Genomic DNA, 23417 nt, shown 5'->3' with positions numbered 1-23417 from the left:
TATATTTTAGTGGAAAGTAAGACATCTTAAATGTTACTGAAATAAGTAAATTGTTGTTGTTGTTTTCTAATTAATTTAATTCAATTAGATTTTATTTACTTATTTTCTAGCTTAATTTTCAGTCAATTGAATTAAAATAAAATAATAATTAAAAAATGCATTAAAACTTTTAAAATTTACAATATTTGTAATCTAACAACACAGCTAACTTCTATTTTTCATAAAATTACTAGGATCTAGTTCAATTTGAAGATTATGGCAAATGAATGGAAATCAAGCAAACAGTATTTTTCTTTTAAAGTTAAAAGAGCAAGATATTTTTGATATTAATAGATTGAAAATGATTTGTGCCCTCTCTGAATGAGTGCTAGAAATAATAATTTACACATATATTACTTCACTTTAACTAGAATACCTTGAATTTCTGTTGTATAGATACTGCCATCTTTAAGTGAAGTACATTTCTGAAAAGAGTTGGGCCGAATTCCTCAAAGAATACTTTAAAAGAGGCTGTATTTCATTGAACTCACTTTTAATCCCTTTGAAAGGCAGCTGTGCTGTCAACTAGCTGATGTTTGATTTCTTTTTCAAAAACAGTTTTTTTTATTTATTGCATGCATTCCCATCCAACTTTGTAGTCATCGATTGTCATTTCAGGATGTATTTTAATCACTGTGGTGATACAGCGAAACTGAAATTTTGCTTTTTACTAAAGTTTCTAGTGTTGCACCCTCAGAAAGAACAGCTTCAGTGACCAATCAACTATCATCATATCTAAAAGTTGATACTTCTAATAAGTTTATTGCTAAGAACAATTTTTAACACAATAAGGTAGTAAATACTGGTTTGAAAATTCACTTTGGTATCATCATTTAACCCAAACTGTCTGAACACAGCCTCACAGAGCACAGCTGCACACTTTTTGTTTTGTTAAGAATCAACAAATCAACAAAATCCAACTGAGAGGATTAATGTAAGATCCCAACTTGGTCCAAATATCTTGAGCCTGTTAATACTGAGGACACTGTAGTCTTTAACAACGTATTTTGACTCATTCTTACTTGTTTTATTGCCAGGTTAATAGTAGAATACCAAGATGTGTTTCTGGTAACTTCAAAACCCTTGTTATGTGAAATGTTTCTGTATAATATTAAAAGTAATGTTTAACTGATGTATTAACTATTTCATGGTTCTTTTCATTAGGGCTTGATAAGAATATTACTACAACTTCTATCCTGCTAAGGTGCCATTCATTTCTGCAGGCTGCATTAGTGCCGGTTAGATGTAATGAACAGACCTGGAAATATCCTAATATGAAACTGATGTAATCTCCTTTCAGCAGCAGTTTCTGACCATCCTCTCCTATTTTTGCCTTCCCTGTCCTTGTCTTCTTTCCTCTCTAATTACCTTCCCTCGTCCCCGGCTCTGGTCCTGCCTGCGGCTCTCGGTGGGATCCACAGGGGCCACGGCGGCAGCTGGACCCCAACAGGGGCTCTGCTTCGTGGGGAGGAAGCTCTGGATGGTGAGGCTCACTGAACCAGTGTGGGAGGTCATGACAGCTGAGATGTAGAGCAGAACAGGCTGTGACATCTATCTACCTATCTATCTATCTATCTATCTATCTATCTATCTATCTATCTATCTATCTATCTATCTATCTATCTATCTATCTATCTATCTATCTATCTATCTATCTATCTATCTATCTATCTATCTATCTATCCATCTATCTATCTATAGTCTATCTATCTATCTATCTATCTATCTATCTATCTATCTATCTATCTATCTATCTATAGTCTATCTATCTATCTATCTATCTATCTATCTATCTATCTATCTATCTATCTATCTATCTATAGTCTATCTATCTATCTATCTATCTATCTATCTATCTATCTATCTATCTATCTATCTATCTATAGTCTATCTATCTATCTATCTATCTATCTATCTATCTATCTATCTATCTATCTATCTATCTATCTATCTATCTATGATATTTTAGGGGTCATAAGCAGACACTGGGTTTTAACACTAGAGGGTGCTGGTGGTTCAGCGGTGGCATTAAATTTAGTGCATTTGGATTTCTTACAAATATTTGAGCTGCTCAGTGTATTAACCTTGACAAACAGTATTTTTTTAAAGACTAATAAAACTTCCTTTATCCATATGTTCCCTTTTTGTGTCCTCATTATATCTGCACACACACTTGGATCAACAGACTTCCTCAAACTAAAGGGCACTAATGGGACTCATTGAAAGTGCATTAAAATCATGTGAAAACTGTCCATCAATCCTGTGAGCAGAGCAGCAAAAACCCTGCTAAGAGACGGTGTCAAACTAGATTTAGCAGATGGAATTACATGTTTTACAAAATGAACATAAACATCTTCAAATACATTTGTTAAAACACAGATAGCAACAACGAGGGGACATTTGGAGTTAATAAATCTTTATTTAAATCAAAGAGCAGATAAAAACATTAAGGCAGACGAGCAGCAAGCGTTGAGCTGCAAAATGGAACGTCAGAATTTGACTATACAAGGCTTGATCCATTAATAAAAAAATAGAAAATTATAAAGCCAGAGAAAACAACAAAACACAATGTGACAAAGAGCGTGTTTGTGTGTTTGTATATGACTGCATTTAGGAGATTTATTGTGTGTGTGTCTGTGTGTTCATGCAGGTGAAGCCTGATCTAACCTGTGTGTGTGTGATGAGATGAGTGAACGGGCGCTTGCAGGACGTATTTTCAGACATTTACTTGGTAAAACAATAAAGTGCTGTTATTATTGACCTTCTGTGACCGAAGGGAGTTCCAGCCTAGAATTAAAAACTATGAGTCAAGCAGCCAGCCTCTCCAGGAGAGAGTTAGGAACAGCAAACTAAAGTGCATGTGTCACAGTTTGTCTTTTTTTTCCCCTGTTCGGCTCACATCAGCTGACACAAAGCTATGTCAAAACGACGCCATGCATTTCTTTAACGAGTCGCTCTGGTTTAAGTTCAGGGAGGCTGTGACACATTTCTTGTTCAGAAATGCTGAGGTGAATATTTACAGTCCAGGAGAGAATTTGGGATGTGGATGAAACAAAACATGACTTGTGTAAAAGTGACTGTAAAACAAACTTTCCAAACTTTCCTAAATCAGTCAAGTGAAGCAAATTATGAAGAAGGGCTTCATGTTGTGGGCTTGTTGTTTTGAACTGAATAGAAATAGAATAAAATCTGTGATATAGAACGTGAGAATAAGCAGAAGGTGGAGGCAACAACCAGCCCTGAGCTGTCCAGTGTTGTGGAGGCATGAACACACGTAGAACCCATGTAGACTCTCATGATGTTTGAGGCTGCCGCAAGCATCCTCCACCAACATGTCTGCAGGCATGTTTGGGGTACAATAAAACCAACAAAACCAAAAAAGATTTCACTTCTGCATGTGCCACTAAAACATGACAAGAGACACCAGGAACTACTCCAGACATGAACAGATCATCCAAACTTTCGCCTGCACTCGAGGAACAGTCACACTATTTGGGAAATATTTGCATTCTTGACAGAGTAAAGTGAGAAATATGAACTAAATGCTAAACATAAAGCTTATCACAAACACTGGAAACAGGGGAAACAACTGGGCTCTGCTCAAAGGTTGAGGTTATATTTAATTAGTGAGGCTTAGAGGTGGGTTTTGTTACGTCTAAACAGATCTAAACTAGCAGCTTTGAACTACTTTCAGTTTATATGATAAGTGTAGCTAACCTGCCATACAGGATCTTACATTTACCTTACAGACATGAGTGTGCTGTTAATCTTCTCATATAATTCCTGACAAGAAAGCAAATAAAATTTCCCAAAATATGAAAGTACGCCATTAAGTCCATTATTTTCAACTTACAATACACCCACCTCAACTTGCTTAAACTTAAGTTAGAGTATTTCAAAGTCTGTCAAGAAAAATGGAAATGACAGCACTGTTCTTTTCATTTTTGGTAGACATCATCCTTAAAACTGTATATAAAGACAGACAAGGAATAAGTCTGGATGCCCCCATAATTTGCATGAAAGGACAGCAATACTAAATGCTTTTTTGCAACTAATTCATCACGAAAACATCTAAACTCATCTGAATTCAAGTGAAATATAGGCCTCTAATTCCAATGCAAACCTTGTCATGAATCATGAGTTTTTAAGGAGGAGATGCCTTAATTTAGAGGTTTTTACATTTGTACGTGCAGAAGTGTGACTCCTAAAGCTACAAAAAGTGGACTGCTTCAAAGCTTCTTTCAGTTCAAAGAAAATCAATGAGAAATGTCTGCACAGGGAAAAGATCAACAGTTGGTCAAAACACGCAGTATGAAGGTAGAGTGCTGTTAACAACTAATCGTTACTGGATGACGTGATTTTAAAGTTATTTTACTTGCATCTACGCACATTGAAAGGGTTAAAAGTATGCATCCGCAACTTGACTGCTGACGTGTGTGAACAGTAGCGCTATAAAAGCTGCTGTGGATGCATGTGTTTTATGTGGTTTTACACACCTGTTTTCCTCCCCAGCCTTACCCTGCCTGTGAGATCACATAAGCTCAGACGCAGGCACAAACGACGGGTGTTGATTTAAAAATGTTTAATCTGAAGCACACAATCATCAGATTTTCACCTTCTTGTGTGCAAATGCAGCTGTGAGAATCGAAAGAGGGTGGTGATGCTTCTGGAAAGGGGCTTTCATGTGGAAAAACAAAACGAAAACACAACCATAACACTTCAAAAACGTGACGAGAAGGATTCAAAAGAGACAGTGAGCGAAGATTAGACTTCCAAATTTGTGCGTGTGTGTGTGTGTGTGTGTGTGTGCGTGTGCGTGTGCGTGTGCGTGTGTGCGTGTGTGTGTGTGTGGTGTAAGAAGCTGCCAGTGACAGGCAGCGTGGTGTCACTCCTGGAGAGCCCAACCTCCAGAAACCTCCTACACCACAACACCAGCACACCTCATTGGTTAAACAGGCCGACGAGCACACGAGCTAACTGGGTGTTACAGCAGAGTGTTTCTCATCTAATTTCCTACGTTCAAAGCTTGCTAAGACGCCGACTCCAACATGTACATAATCACTCAAACCATTGTTAGATTTTTTTTTTGCAAACACGGTTTTCTTTGAATGTTTGCTCTTTAGCAAAAAAAGCAAGAAGCACAGACATGAGTTAAATTTATGTGTGTGTGTGTTTCTCCGCATCCGTTTTTCTATTTCTATGTATTTGTGTCTGCATGCCCATTCCTCCGTTCATCCCTCTGTGTATTTGCATTGTTGTATCTGTCCATCAGTCAGTCTTCTTCGCCCATGCCATGTCGTCTGATCGCGGTTTCTGCCCTGTCAGGTGTTCGATCAATCGCTCCATCCGTCTCCAAAAGCCCAGCTGGTCCAGTGGATAGTTGCACCAACCTGGGAAGTAAGAAAACAAGAATAAAAAATTGTCAGGAAGGTGAAGAAAAGATGAGAGGATTAGAGAGGAAAAAACAAAAAAATTTCAAGGTAAGAACTGATCAGAGCAAACGGTGAGTGGTCGCTAATTAGCACTGAACATAAGTGCAACTAATGAAGGTGGCAAGATTAAAATCACTGACAGATAAAGTGTATAACATTGGTCATCTTGTTACAATGTAGTGTTCTACAGGAAAACCTTTGATGTAACTTTGACACCCACCTAAATATTGTTTCAGACCAAACACACTTGCTCAGGCAACAACAATCCTCCAGCAAATCAATTCATCCACCACATTGCAAAAACGTCTCAGGAATGGTTTGAGGAACATCAAAGTGCCCACGGCATTGACCAAAATCCCCAGATTCCAATGTGACCAAGGATCCACAGGATGTGCCTGATCCATTCAGGCCCAATCCCATAATCCAAAGCACCCTAAGGATCCGCTGGAAATGTCCCAGTGCCAAACAACACAGAACACCCCTCCATGGAAATGTGACTCCACAACAGTGACAGCCTTCCCCAGCAGGACAGTGTGTCTCACCACGTCACAGAAACTGCTCAGGAATGGCTTGAGGAACAAAATCAAGATTCCAAAGTGCTGACGTGATCTTCAAATTCCTCAAATCCCAATCTGATCTAACCTTTGCAAGAAACGGCGAAACAAGCCGGATCAATGGTGACCACAACCTGCAACACACAAAAATCCCACTGGAAACATCCCAGTGTCAAACAACACAGAACACCCCTCCATGGCAATGATACTCCCCAACAGTGGCTGCCTCCCCCAGCAGGACAGTGCGTCCCACCGTGTCACAAAAACTGCTCAGGAATGGTTCCAGGACCACGACCAACATTCCAAAGTGTTGACCTGGTCTCCAAATTTCTCGTATCCCAATGTGATTAAGGATCCAGAAGATGTACTACAACAAGCTCAATCCATGGAAGCCCCAACCAACTCAAATGACCCAACAGATCCACTGGAAACATCCCAGTGTCAAACACCACAGGACACCACTCCATGGCAACGATACTTCTCAACAGCAGCACGACAAGGCGTCCCACTGCATCACAGAAACTCCTTAGGAATTACTTGAGGAACATGACCAAGGTGCTGTCTCAGTCTCCAAGCTCCCGAGAACCCAATCTGATGAAGCATTTGCAAGATGCCGAAACAAGCCTGGTCCATGAAGGCCTCAACCTGCAACCCACAAAACCCAAAGGACCAATATCCCAATGCTGGACACATACACAGAGGTCCCATGTCAACTGATCAACAGGTCAGAGCTGTATTGGCATCATGAGGGAATCCTACTACAACTAACACGTCCATGTTCTTGCAAAAAGTATACCATTAAATCCTTCATCAACTGCAATAGCACGCAAGTTGAAATATCTGTGTTGTCTCGTATGTGTTTAAAAATTCACATATCTTAATGTAAGACTGCATTATGTACAAAAGACACAGACTATGCTACTGCCTGACATTATGTATAGGCTTGTTCAGGGGTTATTTTTCTGAGAGGTGGTGACATCCTAAGCTTACTGCTCCACAAACAGACGTCCTGGAACACTTCAAACACAGTGGAGCCCTTTGGCATTAATGAAGAACTGAACTTATGTTTTCTCTGAGGTGTCAAGTTTGACAGATATTTATATAATTTGTGACTTTAAAAGAGGTTGGTTTTGTTTCTGACATGATCTGAGCCCTCTGGCATGAGAAACTGCTTGATTTGTCATGTTTCTTCTGGGTTGTCACCTATAACAGATGTTTGTTCGGATACTTTTTGTACTTCTGTTCCCGTAAACCAAACTTTATTCATGTATGTCTGGCATGGGGTGTGGCGACTGCTGCTCTTGGATTCATCTTTCAGGAGATTTAAAACCCTTTCCAACCAAATATTCAGTGAGTAGTACGGTGAATATATCTGTGTGCCTCATGGGTTTGTCCATTTCTAACAAGGCTATGATATTTGAGAAAAGAGCAACACCAAACTCCATCCATCCACGAATGACTGTACAGAATTTAACGGTCATCCATCTAGGAGTTTTAAAAAATATTTTACAGTCTAGAAGCAAGTGGTGGATTAACAAACACACCATTGATCCACAGTGCTAATTATATTTAAAAAAAAAAAAAAAAAAAATATATATATATTTATATATATATATATATATATATATATATACAGTATCTCACAAAAGTGAGTCCACCCCTTGCATTTCTCCAAATATTTAATGATATCTATTCATGGGACAACACTGACGAAATGAAACTTTCATACAATGTAAAGTAGTCACCGCACAGCTTGGATAACAGTGTACATTTTATCTTCCCATCAAAATAACTAAAAGACAGCCATTAATGTCTAAACTGCTGGCAACAAAAGTGAGTACACCCCTAACTGAAAATGTCCAAATTGGGCCCAAGTGTCAATATTTTGTGTGGCCACCATTATTTTCCAGCACTGCCTTCACCCTCCTGGGCATGGAGTTCACCAGAGCTTCACAGGTTGCCACAGGAATCATCTCCCACTCCTCCATGATGACATCACGGAGCTGGTGGATGTTAGAGACCTTACGCTCCTCCACCTTCCGTTTAAGGATGCTCCACAGATGCTCAATTGGGTTTAGGTCTGGAGACATGCTTGGCCAGTCCATCACCTTTACTCTCAGCTTCTCTAGCAAGGCAGTGGTCATCTTGGAGGTGTGTTTGGGGTCATTATCATGTTGGAACAATGCCCTGCGGCCCAGCTTCTTAAGGGAGGGGATCATGCTCTGCTTCAGTATGTCACAGTACATTTTGGCATTCATGCTTCCCTCAATAAACTGTAATTTTCCAGTGCCGGCAGCACTCATACAGCCCCAGACCATGACACTCCCACCACCATGCTTGACTGTAGGCAAGACACACTTGTCTTTGTACTCCTCACCTGGCTGCCGCCACACACGCTTGACACCATCTGAACCAAATAAGTTTATCTTGGTCTCATCAGACCACAGGACATGGTTCCAGTAATCCATATCCTTAGTCTGCTTGTCTTCAGCAAACTGTTTGCGGGCTTCCTTGTGCATCATCTTTAGAAGAGGCTTTCTTCTGGGACGACAGCCATAGAGGCCAATTTGATGCAGTGTGTGGCGTATGGTCTGAGCACTGACAGGCTGACCCCCCACCCCTCCAACCTCTGCAGCAATGCTGGCAGCACTCCTACGCCTATTTCCCAAAGACAACCTGTGGATTCGACGCCGAGCACGTGCACTCAACTTCTTTGGTCGACCATGGCGAGGCCTGTTCTGAGTGGAACCGGTCCTCTTAAACCGCTGGATGCTCTTGGCCACCGTGCTGCAGCTCAATTTCAGGGTGATGGCAATCTTCTTATAGCCTAAGCCATCGTTATGTAGAGCAACAATCCTTTTTCTCAGATCCTCAGAGAGTTCTTTGCCATGAGGTGCCATGTTGAACTTCCAGTGACCAATGTGAGATGTGTGAGAGTGATATTACCAAATTAAACACACCTGCTCACCTTTCACACCTGAGACCTTTTAACGCTAACAAGTCACATGAAACTGGGGATGGAAAATGTGCACTTGGGCCCAATTTGGACATTTTCAGTTCAGGGTGTACTCACTTTTGTTGCCAGCAGTTTAGACATTAATGGCTGTGTTTTAGTTATTTTGATGGGAAGATAAAATGTACACTGTTATCCAAGCTGTACGGTGACTACTTTACATTGTATGAAAGTTTCATTTCGTCAGTGTTGTCCCATGAATAGATATCATTAAATATTTGGAGAAATGCAAGGGGTGGACTCACTTTTGTGAGATACTGTATATATAGCAAGTCAGTAAGCCAGTCAATAAAGCAACCTAAACAGCTCAATGTTTGCATTTTTAAAGCAGATTTTATCAGACACAAGCGATGACACTGATATACAAACCTAAGCGTTTTAGACAGATCGCTCCACTCTTGGACCTCTGAAGGGAATTATGCAACTGTATTTAGATATTTGTTTTGTCTGTGGCCCCGCCTACTGCTCCAACTACACCCACAGGGCAAACACTGATTCACATTGGCCTATTTCTAAATATCCTCCTCCTCCTGTCTTTCTCTCTCCAGACATCCTGAACGGCTCCTCAACTCCTCTCAGCTTCACCTCACATTTCACTCTCCTGTCCTTAACTTCCTCCAACATCCATCGTCTTCCCTTCTTTAAAATTCCTTCCTTCCCTTTCTGATCCTCTGTTGTTCTGTCCACATCTAAACCTCCCCGTCTCACTCTCATCATCAGCCTACATATCAGAGCGTTGGAGGGGATAGAAGGATTCTCCCGGGGGACATCTTTAGCCCCGACTAACACACAGAAACGCTCACACATGCCTACAGTATCTACAGCTTCTCCATTCTTGTGCACTTTACAGAACTCTAACAGTTACGAATATATGTCTTTGAGGTAAATGCATTAATGTATGTATGACTGCAGGCCAAAGTACATTTACATGTACACATGAATGCATGCATGACTGTAGAATACTCTCTGTGAACACGTCTACGGCGAGCACATGCAGAAGCTTTAGAAGCAGTCCCTCGACATTTGAAACCAATTTTTACTATTATTACACTGAATGTAGAGACTCAACACAAATGCGGCTTTACTTGCAGAAGCCCACAGTCAATCACACGCACATTCGGTTATAAAGAAGACACAGAGGCAAATGGAAACATCAACATGGGCCATGTGTGTTTAAGCTACCCTTGTGTGACGCACCGCCACCCATGATGTGTTTGCATAGGGCGCATGCTATAGCTGCAGGGGTGTGTGTGTCCCTCCGGTGACCCTCTCTCGGCTACAACACAGTACAGCAGCCAGAGGTTTTGTTTGATTTCACTCTTCCTTTACCTTCTTTCGCCACACACACTCCTCCTTTTGTTTATTCCTCCAAATCCCCGCTTCCTACCCACCCTCTCCTCTCTCCTCACTCCTCGCCCTCCCTTCCTCCCCTGTCCTCCATTCCCCCCCTTCTGCCTGTGAAGTCCTATTTGTTAGAACAGACAGCAGGTTAGCATTAAATATACATGGGGATTGTCAGCCGGTGGCAAACACAAAGGCAGCTAGGCGAGCCCCAGCGGAATCCAAGCGGGGCCCAGGCAGCCGGGCTGGGGGAGCAGGGGGCCGCTGCCGTCCCCTGTGGGCCCCCGCGACCGCCACCAGCCCGCCACATCCACACACACACACACACACACACACACACACACACACACACACACACAGGTTAGAAACCGAAGAGGAGGTCAAAGAGACTAGTGCACACACAGATGCTCGAACATGCAGATGTACACAAGTGTGTGTGCGCACCATTTCACTGTGCCGCTGCCGCCCCCCCGACTCACTCACACACACATCTGTCGTCCGCTGGGGCGCAGGGTGACGTACAAGCCAAATCCCCCCTGTGAATCCTCCCTCTTTTTTCCTCTCTCCCTCCTTCTCTCACCCAGATGCACGCAGAATACCGAATGTGGATCTATTACGGAGGCCTTGCGTCTCTGAAGACCCACGCGCACGCAAACAGAACATTTTTCTTTTAGTTATTTATAAGAAAGCCGGCCGACCGACAGACAGACGCCAGCCGCCGTTTTATTTGAATGTGTCCGAGATCTGCGAGCGAAATTGTTCTGGAGTCATCAGCTTCAATTACGGTGATTCTAAAATGGCCGCCCACGACTATCACACTGACAAACATGATATAGAGCTCCAAAAGCGATGTTAGATACAGTTCATTGTTCAACTTTTAGATTTTGTGACAGATGGAAAACTTAAGAAGGCAAACTGTGCATCCACATTGTTTAGAGGAGACTAACACTGCGTATACAGACAGAATTGGTAGTAGCCATGATTACATGATCCAATTTCCATCATAGACTTGGGGTTGACTTAGAGTATAACTTTTTGATAGTTTGTGTTCAGTAGTCTTGCAAAGAAAATCCTCTACAACATTAAAACCACCGACAGGCGAAGTGAAGGGATCGCCTCATTACTGGGAAATCTTCATTTGCATTGCAACAGTTGAGGAACAGTTCATGGAACAGAACCAAGAGTCCAAAGTGTGACCCAGTCTCCATGTCCTCCAGATTCCAATTTGATTGAGCAAACACTGAACAAGCCTGATCCATGGAGGCCCTGCACCACAACCCACAGGACCCAAAGGATGCCTGTGTCAGACACTTTCAGAGGTCTACGTTGAGGCCCCTACAAATCAGATCTATTTAGGCTGCAAAAGGCAGGTGGTTTTAATATCCTGGCTGATCAGTGAGTACTATGAAGGCAACAGGCTTTCTTTGGTTGTTTTTTTGAAAATTACAATTTGGATCTCACTGTGCAGAGTTTGACGTGAGAATTGTCTTTGCAAATCAATCTTCTGGAGATTTACAGTTTTTCAGAGCTCACCTTATGACATGGAAATGTGGAACTTTCTATTTCCAGTCTATGATGTCCTTACAATTGTTAGTTGGTATATATCTATTTTTTTTTAAACTGTTATTGAAATGTGGAGCCCCAAGCAATTTTTAGCTGTTTTTTTAAAATTCCTTTTTACTGATTTTCCACTGCAATATAAAGTCCTGCACCTCTATGGAAACCATATACAGAGGTTAGAAGAACTCAACAATGCTGTCTGCTCAATTTAACAGAGTCATAATGCTATAAATCAGGAGGGAAAAAAGTTAGTTTACAAAAACCTGGAGTCAACATGTACAACATTGTGTCCAACTATTATCAAAAATAGCAGCTCTACATACTATTATCACTTCTTAAAACCCACTTTTATAGACTCACCTTCCTGTAAGGTTCTCTTTTATTTCTCTTTTATTTCTCTTTAATCACTATGTACTTCCTGTCAAAGCACTTTGTGAATGTTCTTCTGAAAGGTGCTATACAAAGAAAGTTGTTCTTATTATAAAGTTTTTATATTTTACAAACCACATTTTAATTAGTTTCAGCTTTTCTCTTTTGTCTGCTCTGTGCAAACACAGCCTGCAGTTCAACCTAATTCAGCTAATAAGTCCTAGAATGTTCAGCCATAAAACCACTATCAGCTTCATTTCTGAGAAATGCTGACATTTTTTATTTTTTAGAGAATCTGGTTCAAGCAAATAGTGTATTTTTGGCAAATTTTTGAATTAAACCTAAAATATAAAGTAATTGTAACTAAATTCCATGTTTTTAAGCTTATATATAGATTACATTTCTAACATAGCAACATGTCAGACATAAGAGAATCGACAGAAAGTAAAAAATCTGATGATATTTTCTGTTTTTATAGTATCTTGCTGTGATTGATGGTGTAATTTTGGTGATTATTTTACAGATAACAAGCCTTTGGCACCCATTGACAGGTTTTGGGGTTAAAAAGGTGAGGTTTTTTGATATTCTATCTCTTTCTATAGATAGGTTGATTAAAGTGTACAAACCTGAAACAAAGGCAGATGTCATTCATTTACACTCTGTTTATTTGTGATTTATTTTACGTTTTGAATACACATTAAACTTGGTCCCCTCTACAGTACTGCAGTGAAGCAGTACCACTACGTACCTGTAGTAATGCAGTAGTACGTCTCGTGCGGCGAGACGTGGTGGATGCGGTGGTGTTTCCGTGGCAACACCAGATGCCAGTCCTGCAGCAGCGTGACCCAGCGCGGGAGGCCGAAGTAGGAGTGGCTCCACTTATGAATCTGATTGGTCAGCGTCACGAAAACCGCCAGGGCAAAGACGTAGCAGTCCCAGGGGTAGGACGCCGCCAAGGCCTCTGGAAGGTGACGGGAGACAGACAGACATTTACAGAGAGGAGGGAAGAAAGAGAAGAAAGCGAGAGTAAAGTTAATAGAATAATTGATCAAACTGTTTAGTGTAATGAAGAAGGGCCAGCACGAAGGCGTAGCACTCCCACAGAGAGGATGTCGGCGAGAACCTCGGAGAAATGAACAGACAGGGAGGGGAGGATGACGAACGAGGAGGGGGAAAAGAAGAGATGAAGAAAGATGAGGAACAGCAGCAGCAGGAGAGAGACGAGGACGGAGATAAGTAGTAAGAGGTAGTAAGAGATGTGGTGAGAATGTGTAACAGTCTGTAACGTCAAAGAAGCTTCCAAAAAGTGCCAAAATCAAAAAGGCTGAGAGGAGATCAGTCATCTAACATGAGCAGAACAAATTATTCCATTTTTTTTTTTTTTGAAAATCACAGCGCTTACAATTCAGCATCACACACTTCTAAGCCAGTCAATCAGGAGTGAGACATCTTGTCTACGCCTGCTGCCGCACAAAAACTACACTTTTATTCCGTCTGTACTTTATTGAGCCACTAAGAGTTCACCTGATGTGAAAATGTAACTATGGCTCATCACCCCTCACCTTTAAATATTTAACCAACTCTCATTCTCCAGAAGAACTTCACATCTTTCCTACAAAGCCATCCTGGGACCAGACAGACAGTGTGCTGCTGCGTTTTTATGTCGTATTCACATGAAGCTGCAGCTGAACGTCAGATGACGACTGGAGAAGGAAGGACTGTGGTTTATTGACTCTGGGAGGAAGTCACACGGAAACAGAACTTTACACCGTAAGAGGTCATTCAGAAATGTAAACCAACAGCATTAGTCGGGGAATAAAAAATAGATGAAATTAATTGGTACATGGAAGGGAACGGTAATAAAACCCTTCCATTCAGTGGAATTTTTAATTTGTGCCTAGAGTGAGGTAAGGTATAAATGTGCCGTTTTATAGGAAATAAAAGAAATTAGATTTAGAAAAGAAATTTAATTATTTGATCTCAATTTGTGCTTTAAAATGCTATAAAGTCTCAAACGACAGATGCAAATCCTAGTTTGAGACTCTTACCTGTTTTAATGTTTAGCAGCTATACTCCTACTACTCCTTTTGTCTAATCTATTGAATACACTGAATACACACCATTCAGCTAAAGCATTAAAACCACGGGCATTTGATGTGAAAGCTTGGACCCTGACGCTCATGTAGATGTTACCACCTACCTAAACATTGTTTCAGACCATCTAAACCCACAGGACGAAACGCTCCACCACACCACAAGAAGTTGTCAGAAAGGGCTCGAGGAACACGACCAAGAGCCAGCCACGGTGTTCATCTCCAAACTCCCCAAATCACAAACTGATGAATATCGATGGAATATGCTATAATAAGGTCAGTCCCAAAGGACCTCCTGTCAGCTTACTAGAGTCGGAAAAAAACATAACATCATCAAACATCCAGATGGATTAGAGCTGTTTTAGTGGCACGGGGGCACTGACACAATATTTTATTGTAAACTGTGGCTGAGTGGGGCACTCGCCATTTAAACTGAACTAGTTCATGGTAGAGATTGAGTAGTGGCTAAATACTACCTTTGAAAACTTACTCTTTAACGCCACTGCTAACACAAAAAACAGTCTTCAACTTTGAACAACGTGCACATTAGCTTTCCTGATAGTGTGCACTCAAGTCCACACCTGTTAGCATAGACTGATTATTGTGGCCAATACTTCGCATTTTCTGATCATCGTATTGGTAAAAAAATCAGCTGATTACTAAAAAATTAAATGTTCTACTTCAGGTCTGACTCAGCCTTCTTTCTCTGTCTGTCGTCATTCTGTGGTCTCAGAAATGTCTTGAGTCGAAACTGGAAAAACTGAACAAGAAAAACAAGAAATTAGCTTCTCTCACAGTGGCTAAGGCTATGCTAACGGCTAGCGGCTAAGTTAGAAGGCAGCCACAGATTAACCTGAAACAGAGTCTTAAAACCAATAATTAATCATGCATTTAGATATGGACCTTAAGAAAAGTGACAGAACAGTGAAAGATTTAGAAGATAGAGAGAAACAGCAGGTGTAACTGTATGAGACAAACTGATCAATGTCAATGGATCCCACATAATCAAAGTAGATAATTTAATCCCTCCTATTTCTATTTTACATGTTCAGTTATAGTCACCCTTATTAATGAAGAAGTCTAATTATTCATGATAAGTTCTCTGTTATCACATGCTGTTAAAACATTACATTTAACGTAGAAGTGTTGATTATGTTTCCTAAATGTAGATTGCCGACATGTCCAAAGCCATAAAAAGAGTTCTTAAAGATGTCATTGGTAGCTTGGAACTGTGTTTTGTGTCAGAGTTGATTTGAGCTGACAGGTGACAAACACACCAGAACTCACACATAGGAACAGCTGGGAGCATAATATCTGGAGATAATGCATGAACACACCATTGGTGTAACACGAGCAGCATTTGGATGTACATGTAACTGATCAGCCCACAATCCCTTAATCAAACGGTCCGGTTTCCATGTCTGTGCTCTGCAGAAAACCAATCAGAAGCATGCAGCCTGTCTGTCACATTGCTAACTCTTGTTATTCACTGGTGCCTTTCTGTCGGTATGACTTACACCTGTCCTCTCTTGTCTGCCTCCATCCCTTTGGTTAAAACTGCAACGCCTTGACCCCGGTTCAAGTGCAGACATGACAGCTGGAGATGTCGCCTCACGGTTTCCAGCTTCCCCACATCCGCCTCCGTCTCCGTCTTTGTCTGGTGACCGCCTGACACCGTGAGGAGCTTGACATGACAGGTTTAGATGTCATCTTACCGCTACATGACCCTCTGCTACCCCCACGCCTCGCTCTCTCTCTGCTTCCTGTCCTCTCCGAGCGCTCTCAGCCTCTGTCTGAAACTCTTAGCGGTGACCTCTTCAGGTGCAGACATGACAGGTGTAGATGTCACGGCGTCTCTCTCCGTCTCTGTTTCCTGACCTCTTGACTCCCTGCGGTGTTTGACATGACAGGTGCGGATGTCACCTACAAGTAGACCTCACCCTGCTCTCTCCCCTCTAATCTTTCCTCCCTTGTCGCCTCCATTCGCTGATCCCTGATGTGGACAAACAGCCGACCTTTGCACCTGTGTTTCCTTTTTGATCATCTTTTACTCCATTTCTTTATTTCGATAGATCTGTCACAATTTTTCCATTTTTTTCAGCCTATAGTCACCTCAATACCAGTACTCATCTGTTACATCTGTCCTGTCATTGTCTGAGAGAACTCCACTTTTAAACCTAGTTTTCACATGTTGGGGTTGATGTATTTAATGGGAAACACCTTGCTAAGCTCATGTGCTTCACTTGTATCGTCACGGGACAGTTAGCGATGCTGTAGCTGTGTGTTATACTGCTATAAAAATAGAACTGATCATATAATAGCTTTAAGACAAAGCCTCTGGTCAACACAGTAAAGAAAAAGGGGCCACTAATCTGATGGCTGTAACTGCTGGACCTCTGAGCAAGGTTCTTAACCCTGTCTGCTTCAGGGACACCTTAGTGTGAGAGAATTTCTACATTTCTACAATTTAACTTAGCAGACGCTTTAATCCAAAGTGACGTACATACAGAGTATGTACAGTGTAGATACAACACAAGCAAGGATCTAGTCAGGAGAAAACAACCTGGATAAGTGCCTTGAAACATATTCAAGGGTTTAATAGGATAATAGGTGTCTACAGGCAGAATTTCCCTTTTTACAAAATGACAATTTAAAAAAATAGTCATTGTGATGAGGTGTAGTTAACACAAATGTCTGGTGAAAGAGAAGACAAATTCTCTCCGATCAGACATTTTTTAAAAATTATTTGTTTGGCCTTTTAGCCTTTATTATGTAAAGGCTAATGGAGAGACTGCGTCCTCAACTGCGTATTAAAAGCATTACTGTCCTCAGGCAAAATTCGGGTGTAGATGCCAGCAGTGATCCTCTGAACCTCTGCATGTGATGAGCGACGACTTGCTCATCAGTGGGCCTGGGTTTCAACTTGCCGCCGCTCAGCTTGTGGCTTATTTTAAGTTGTGCATCCACAGTCACTCTGCAATGCTTTGCCAATTGTAACACCAAAGTCCAGTACATGGGTGCTAAACTTGCGTGCCAGTAATACCACAGCACAAAAACGTCACCGAACTCCAACCCAACGGAGTCACTTTCAACAACAACATAACAAAATAAAGTCACCTATTGTTTTGTCAAACAAAAAGTCACCGATTTGGGATAGAATTAAGTGTTTAGCAGCTCTTCACACATTTATAAATTGTAGTTGGCAGTTTGCTTAATCATTAAATGTCCAACTAACCTTTTAATTCAATCAGAGATGCTCAGTTCCGGATGCTTGTGAACAGCTTAACCCCACCAACTCATAGCTCACCAAGCCTTTAACCTAACAAAGTGAGGCCGCCGCCCCTCCTCTCCTCCCATTACTGACCTCTGAGCTGCAGTTGAAGTGCAGACATGACAGGTGGAGGTGTCACCTCCTCAATAACAGCTTCCTCTGCTCCTCCTGCTGATCCTCCTCCTCCAGTCCCTCCCTTCCTGCCCTGCACTCTGAGGTCAGTGCACATGATTAGCACCAAAACTGCCCCACGCCTTCCTACGACTTCCCAGACTTTGGCACCTTGCAGCACTAAGTCACTGGCACAGACACTTGGACACCGAGTAGGCGACCTTCTAAAGTCCTTACGTTCAGGTTTATTGGATGTGTTCGTGTTCTTTGTTAGGGAGCAGATGAAGGATCACATCTGTGTTGCTGTAGTGGTGATTCTCACTGCTTTGTTGCATTTTTGGGTTCTCAAACTTCTCAATCACAGATATTAAGAAGGCGAATGACATCAGTTAAGATTTTTGTTCCACTTTCAACACATTTTTTTGCACGTTGAAATTCTGAGGCTATTTTTGGACGGCAACATCTCAGGAACTACTAAAGACAAAAGCATGACATTTTCACTGGTATTACTCATCATGCCATTGACTCAGAATTAGCAATCTAATGAATATTTTAATTCTATCTTTAGAACTATTTTGAAATTTCAGATGTCTGTTCTATTTGGACAAAGGTATCCAGCAATATTTTTGTTTCTGTGGTACAACTCCCTTCTCAGTCAGTTATGAAAGTTCAACAAAAATAGCTTCTTTTTTTCCATATTTGTGGACAAATATTTCACATTAGAAAGCACTCTGTATGTTTTGTTTTTTTATTATTGTGAAATACAGCTGCACATAGTTCAGAAAATATCACAAGTTGACATCTGCATTATCAATATTTTGTTAATATGAGCTCAAAGTCGGGACTTTTTTCACCCATAACAAGAGATTATTTGATCTACTTGTCCAATATTACAAATTCTACATCAGTGACACGAAGAGAAATCACAGTGAAAATGTCAGGCTTTTATTTTAAATATTTCCTGAGACATTGATAAGCCTAAAATTTCAGTGTACCAAAAAAGTGCTGAAACTGGATTGATTGCAGGAAATTTAAAAAAAAAAAAAAAAAAAAAAACTCAGAAACTATTTAACATATCAAGCTAAAATGTACCTGAGACCATTTTAAATATCTGCACTGTATGATTAAGACGTTGCACAGGTGGTTGAGCAGAAGATGATTACATATTTGCATGTGTGCGCGTATACCTGGTGTGTACGTGAGGAACTTGTTGGCCATGTGAGCCAGTGGCAGGATGGGGATCATGCAGTTGTCGCCGTTGGTTTCGATGAAGTCGTGGCGAGTGATGGCGGTTGGATCGATGTGGTGCTCCCTGAACGGTCGGATAAATGCCTGTAATGAGTTAGAGACAGAGCGAGAGAGAGGTTAGAGACTGTAAAACAATAAAACAGTTATCTTTATTTATTACTCCACTGTCTGAGCTTAGTACAGCCTCTTGCTCAAACAATTTGTGCTTGTAGCAGACAGTACTGGGTTTAAATTGAGAAGAGGGACTCTCATTAACCAATCATTAGTTTATGTTTGAATGGAGACAGAAACATGGAAATCCTCATCATCAAAATGTTAATGACTCCTTTTGATAAATGAAATGAAAATAATAAAAAAAAAAGGGATTGCGCCTCAGTTTCCAGACTGTAAACAATCTTTAATATAATATAATATAATTACTGAAACCTCAATCATTTCTGGAGCAATCTTTCTATTTTCAAAATGCTCAAAATCAACAACATTTAACTTTAAGGCCAACAAAATCTGTTCATTTCCTTTAGTTAACCGTACACATATTCAGTTTCTATTAACGGAACTAATGAGGTAACAACGATAAAGCACAGGTACGGAAAGCTGAAAGTCACTGGTAGAATCCTTTGCTTCATTTACATTCACTTTAAATCTCAATGCAAAACATTGTTTACAGTCTTTACACAAACGCAGATCAAACACACAAACACACGCAGCACATTTAGTGATGCCAAACATCCTGCGTAACCCCAGAGCTCGTATCCAGCATCCTAATAAACCACAGAACAGCAGTCAGCTCCAGCAAACACGCTCATACACATAAATGACCCGTGGACGGTGCACATAAAATCAGAAATGTGAGCTTCACAACACAGAGGCGCTCATGAAAACCCCACCTGCCCTGTGCAGAGGCAGACACCTGTCTGTGAGAACATGGGGGTCTCGAATGAAAGACTGGATCTGAGTCTCAGAAGCACAAAAGAGGACAAAAAGAAACACACCCACATGCACACACAGGATAAAGGTAATTTATTTCCCTCTGTGGAGAAAGCAAAAAAAGGGAAGGTTTGCATGTGTTTTCACTCACCGTGTGTGTGTCTGTGTGTGTGTGTGTGTGTGTGTGTGTGTGTGTGTGTGTGTGTGTGTGTGTGTGTGTGTGCAGCCACAGAAGCATCAGCATGAAAACTCATTATAGTCGGCGGTTAGCTGTTCGAAACAATCGCACTCGCCCATCAGCGGCCACATCTTTTGGTAGGTGCCACTGCAAACGCTGAAACTATCTGTTCATATCTTCACAATTATGTACCCATCTCGCTTCTCGTCTGCCTCTCCCCCACCTCTCCTCCCCCGTCTCCCCCCTCCTCCTCTCACTGCAGCCCTCAGCTAGATGAAAGGCCGGCTAAGCCGCGGAGGTCGTGCCGAGCAGGGCGGCATCGGCGCTCCCAGTTAACGGCGGGCCACCGGTCGCTGCGTGTCCTCTAATCCCACACCATTTAACGGCCTGCCTTGCAAGACGTCCGTTAATCACCAGCTCACATCGCCCATCGCCCCAGCAACCGGCGCCGTCCCACTGCTCGTACGGACACGCCCTTCCACCCCCTTCTTTTTTAGTTTTTTTGTCCTTCCGACCTTTTTTACAATATTTTCATCTCACTTTTTGCTGCTTTTTTTTGGGTTTCCTCTCTGTCTTTTTGGTCAAATATTTCTGTGCTGCATCACTCTCCTTTCAGGCCTTTAAATAGGAACTGACTTCCATTATTCAATTAACCCTCCTAATCAGTGTCACTAGAGATCCTCCTTGAAAGAGACATGTTGGTAAAAGATGCAGCCAGAAAAGAAAGAAACAAGGAGAGAGAAGTGCTGATGCCTTTACCAGATGACTATAGAAGTAAAGCAGACAGGGAGGGAGGATCTTCAAACATACATCCCTAAACTGGAAGCACATCTGGCAAATTTCAGTGTGAATCGAGCATCATTGGGAACTAATGAGCGTGACTTTGTCCTCAAAGTGGTGTCATTAGAGGACTGCGAAATCCTTGTTGAGTCAATTAAAGCTCAACGACATGATGACGACAAAAAAAACAGCATGGCCCAAAGCCTCGCCGTGGAATTGTTCTCAGCACTGTCGGGAGATTGCAGTGCACTTTTTTGAGAATGTGTTGTGGAGAGAAAAAAAAAAGGCTGTTACAGGCTTGAATCGAAGCAGTTTGTAATGATGAAGAGCAGCAGCACAATGTGGCGTCATTCTGCTTCTTCTGAGAAACATGTTAGAATTAAAGAAGGTGTGATGAAAAACTTTGTCACTTTTGTCATTCAGGTTTGGGATTTTGCACATCGGAGGTTTGTGTATGAGAAAAGTCCATTTTTTAAACATTTTTGGAGGTATAATGTTAATAATATATGTTTTGAATGTCTCGGATGAGTTGCTCAGGAGGCATTAATGGTGTTCTAATTAAATTCATTGCCAATTAAGTATAAATAAATAAAATGTGAATCAGAACATGTTTTTATTAACTACCTTTATGCAAATATCTTCAACAGGACACGAGGAGGTTACATAATTAAATGGCTTTGTTTTTTGCTCTTCACACTTATTTTTGGGTTGTTTTTATCAGCTTTTATTTTTATTTAACCTCCATTTAACTAGGTAAATCCCACTGAGGATAGCAACCTCTTTTTCAAGGGAGACAGGACAACACAACATTAGGCACACAAATTTTACTTTTATATATATATATATATATATATATATATATATATATATATATAAATATATATATATATATATATATATATATATATATATATATATAAAATAAAAGTGAAATAAAGGTTTGCAAAAGCATAGGTGAAATTGAATATGTGCAACCACTTAACCCTTACATGCAGAAGTGGGTCAAAAATGACCCGGTGAGGTCGATTTCTTCCAATATCTTTGTAATGACAAATTTGTATCATTTCATATTCCAGATATTCCTCAAAAAATCTGTTTTTGATTTTTTTGAGTTCCCTTCTGTACTTTTACAGAAACTGTTATATTTGTATTACTACTCCAAGCTCGTTATCACTGATAATATCATACAAGAGGTGATGCAGTGCACAGACTTGGAGGGACACAGAGTAGGAGGTGGAGGAAAAGAGTGGAAAAATGTCAACAAAATGGACGCTGACATTGATCCTAAAGTGAAAAATAAACCTATTTCAAACATGAAATATTTCTTGTGTGGACAAAAATATAATGCAAACAATAATACAAATTATTATTCTTATCCAAAATGACAGAAATGGCATAAAAACACATTGATTCTTATACGGGTCATTTTTGACCCACTTATGGAAGAGTGCAGGGTTCAATCACTCGTGCATCTGGCCTTCTTTACTGGTAAAATTTGTTACAATACTACAACTGCAGATTTATGAAACTGCAGGCTAAGTATGGCAAAAAAAATGAGAGAGCCGGAGTCCATATGAGCAGCCAACATGTGTCTGCATTAATACTTCAACAGCACGACGTCTTTAAAGAGGTCTTAAATAAGAAAGACAACAGGGAAGTGGAAACAAAGCGAGGACGTACACATGTACACACAGGACATACTTACACAAACAGAAAAAAACAACTAACAAAACACAGAACAAACAAGGGACAAAGAGCGACACCGGCTTCAAATGTTCCGTCTAGCTTTATAACTGCAACCACTATTAGCCTCAGGTGTTCTGCGCCACGCTCCTCTTTCATATTCAAACTAGCCTTAACTGGGAGCACAGGCCTGCTTTATTCTCAGGCTCCAAACGCACACAAAAATACAACTGAGGTGTTGTATGCCTGAGTTTGTCTGCTGCACACACACACACATACTCACACACTGGATTTTCCACTGGCCTATCGTCATCCCTCTGTTCTCTGCAAAAGTCCATTCTTCTCTTCCAGTTAAAGTCTTTATTAGAGGTCTCCTACAGAGTCCGACACACCATGCAAATCTGTGCCTGCCGCTGAGCCTTTGGTCCCGGTAACTACCCCAAACCTCAATAAATGCCACATCATAAATAAACATCAAACCGCATAATACCTTGGCGCAAACACAAACAGTAACACGGGGCTCCGAAGAAAATCCTCGTTTAGAGGCGTCAGACTGTACAGAGCAGCACAATACAGTAACTAAACAATCCTTATTTAAAAAAATACAATGCGTACACAGAAGCAGGCGGCATGAAATAAACAGCAAATTAAACGAGAGTGATATCAACTGTTCATCACAGCAAACACGCAGTCAATTAGTGTCAGAACAGATTATCTAACAGCGGCGATGACACTTCCTGAAAGCCTCCAGTTTCCTGTGTGGAGGTAAAAAATTTTAAGTTTAGCAAATAACAAATCAAATTATGAAAATCAATCAA

General features: G+C 40.9%; 1 protein-coding gene across 1 annotated transcript in view; it reads right to left on the bottom strand.

Moving 5' to 3' along the window:
• Window positions 1–2438: 2438 nt before the first annotated feature.
• The window catches only part of si:ch211-212o1.2 (uncharacterized protein LOC492735 homolog), a 59372-nt gene continuing 38393 nt past the window's right edge, over window positions 2439–23417 (bottom strand). Inside the window, exons 4-6 of the mRNA XM_023289888.3 lie at window positions 18971–19115; window positions 13057–13269; window positions 2439–5429 (exon numbers count right to left, since the gene is read on the bottom strand). Of these exons, the coding sequence (XP_023145656.1) occupies window positions 5308–5429; window positions 13057–13269; window positions 18971–19115 (480 nt within the window). The 3' untranslated portion in view covers window positions 2439–5307. The remainder of the gene's footprint in view (window positions 5430–13056; window positions 13270–18970; window positions 19116–23417) is intronic.

This window comes from Amphiprion ocellaris, chromosome 3 (assembly GCF_022539595.1).
Source record: "Amphiprion ocellaris isolate individual 3 ecotype Okinawa chromosome 3, ASM2253959v1, whole genome shotgun sequence".
In the NCBI taxonomy this organism is placed as follows: Eukaryota; Metazoa; Chordata; class Actinopteri; family Pomacentridae; genus Amphiprion; species Amphiprion ocellaris.
Note: the sequence above shows the minus strand (reverse complement) of the source record. Positions and strands in the feature narration are given on the sequence as shown.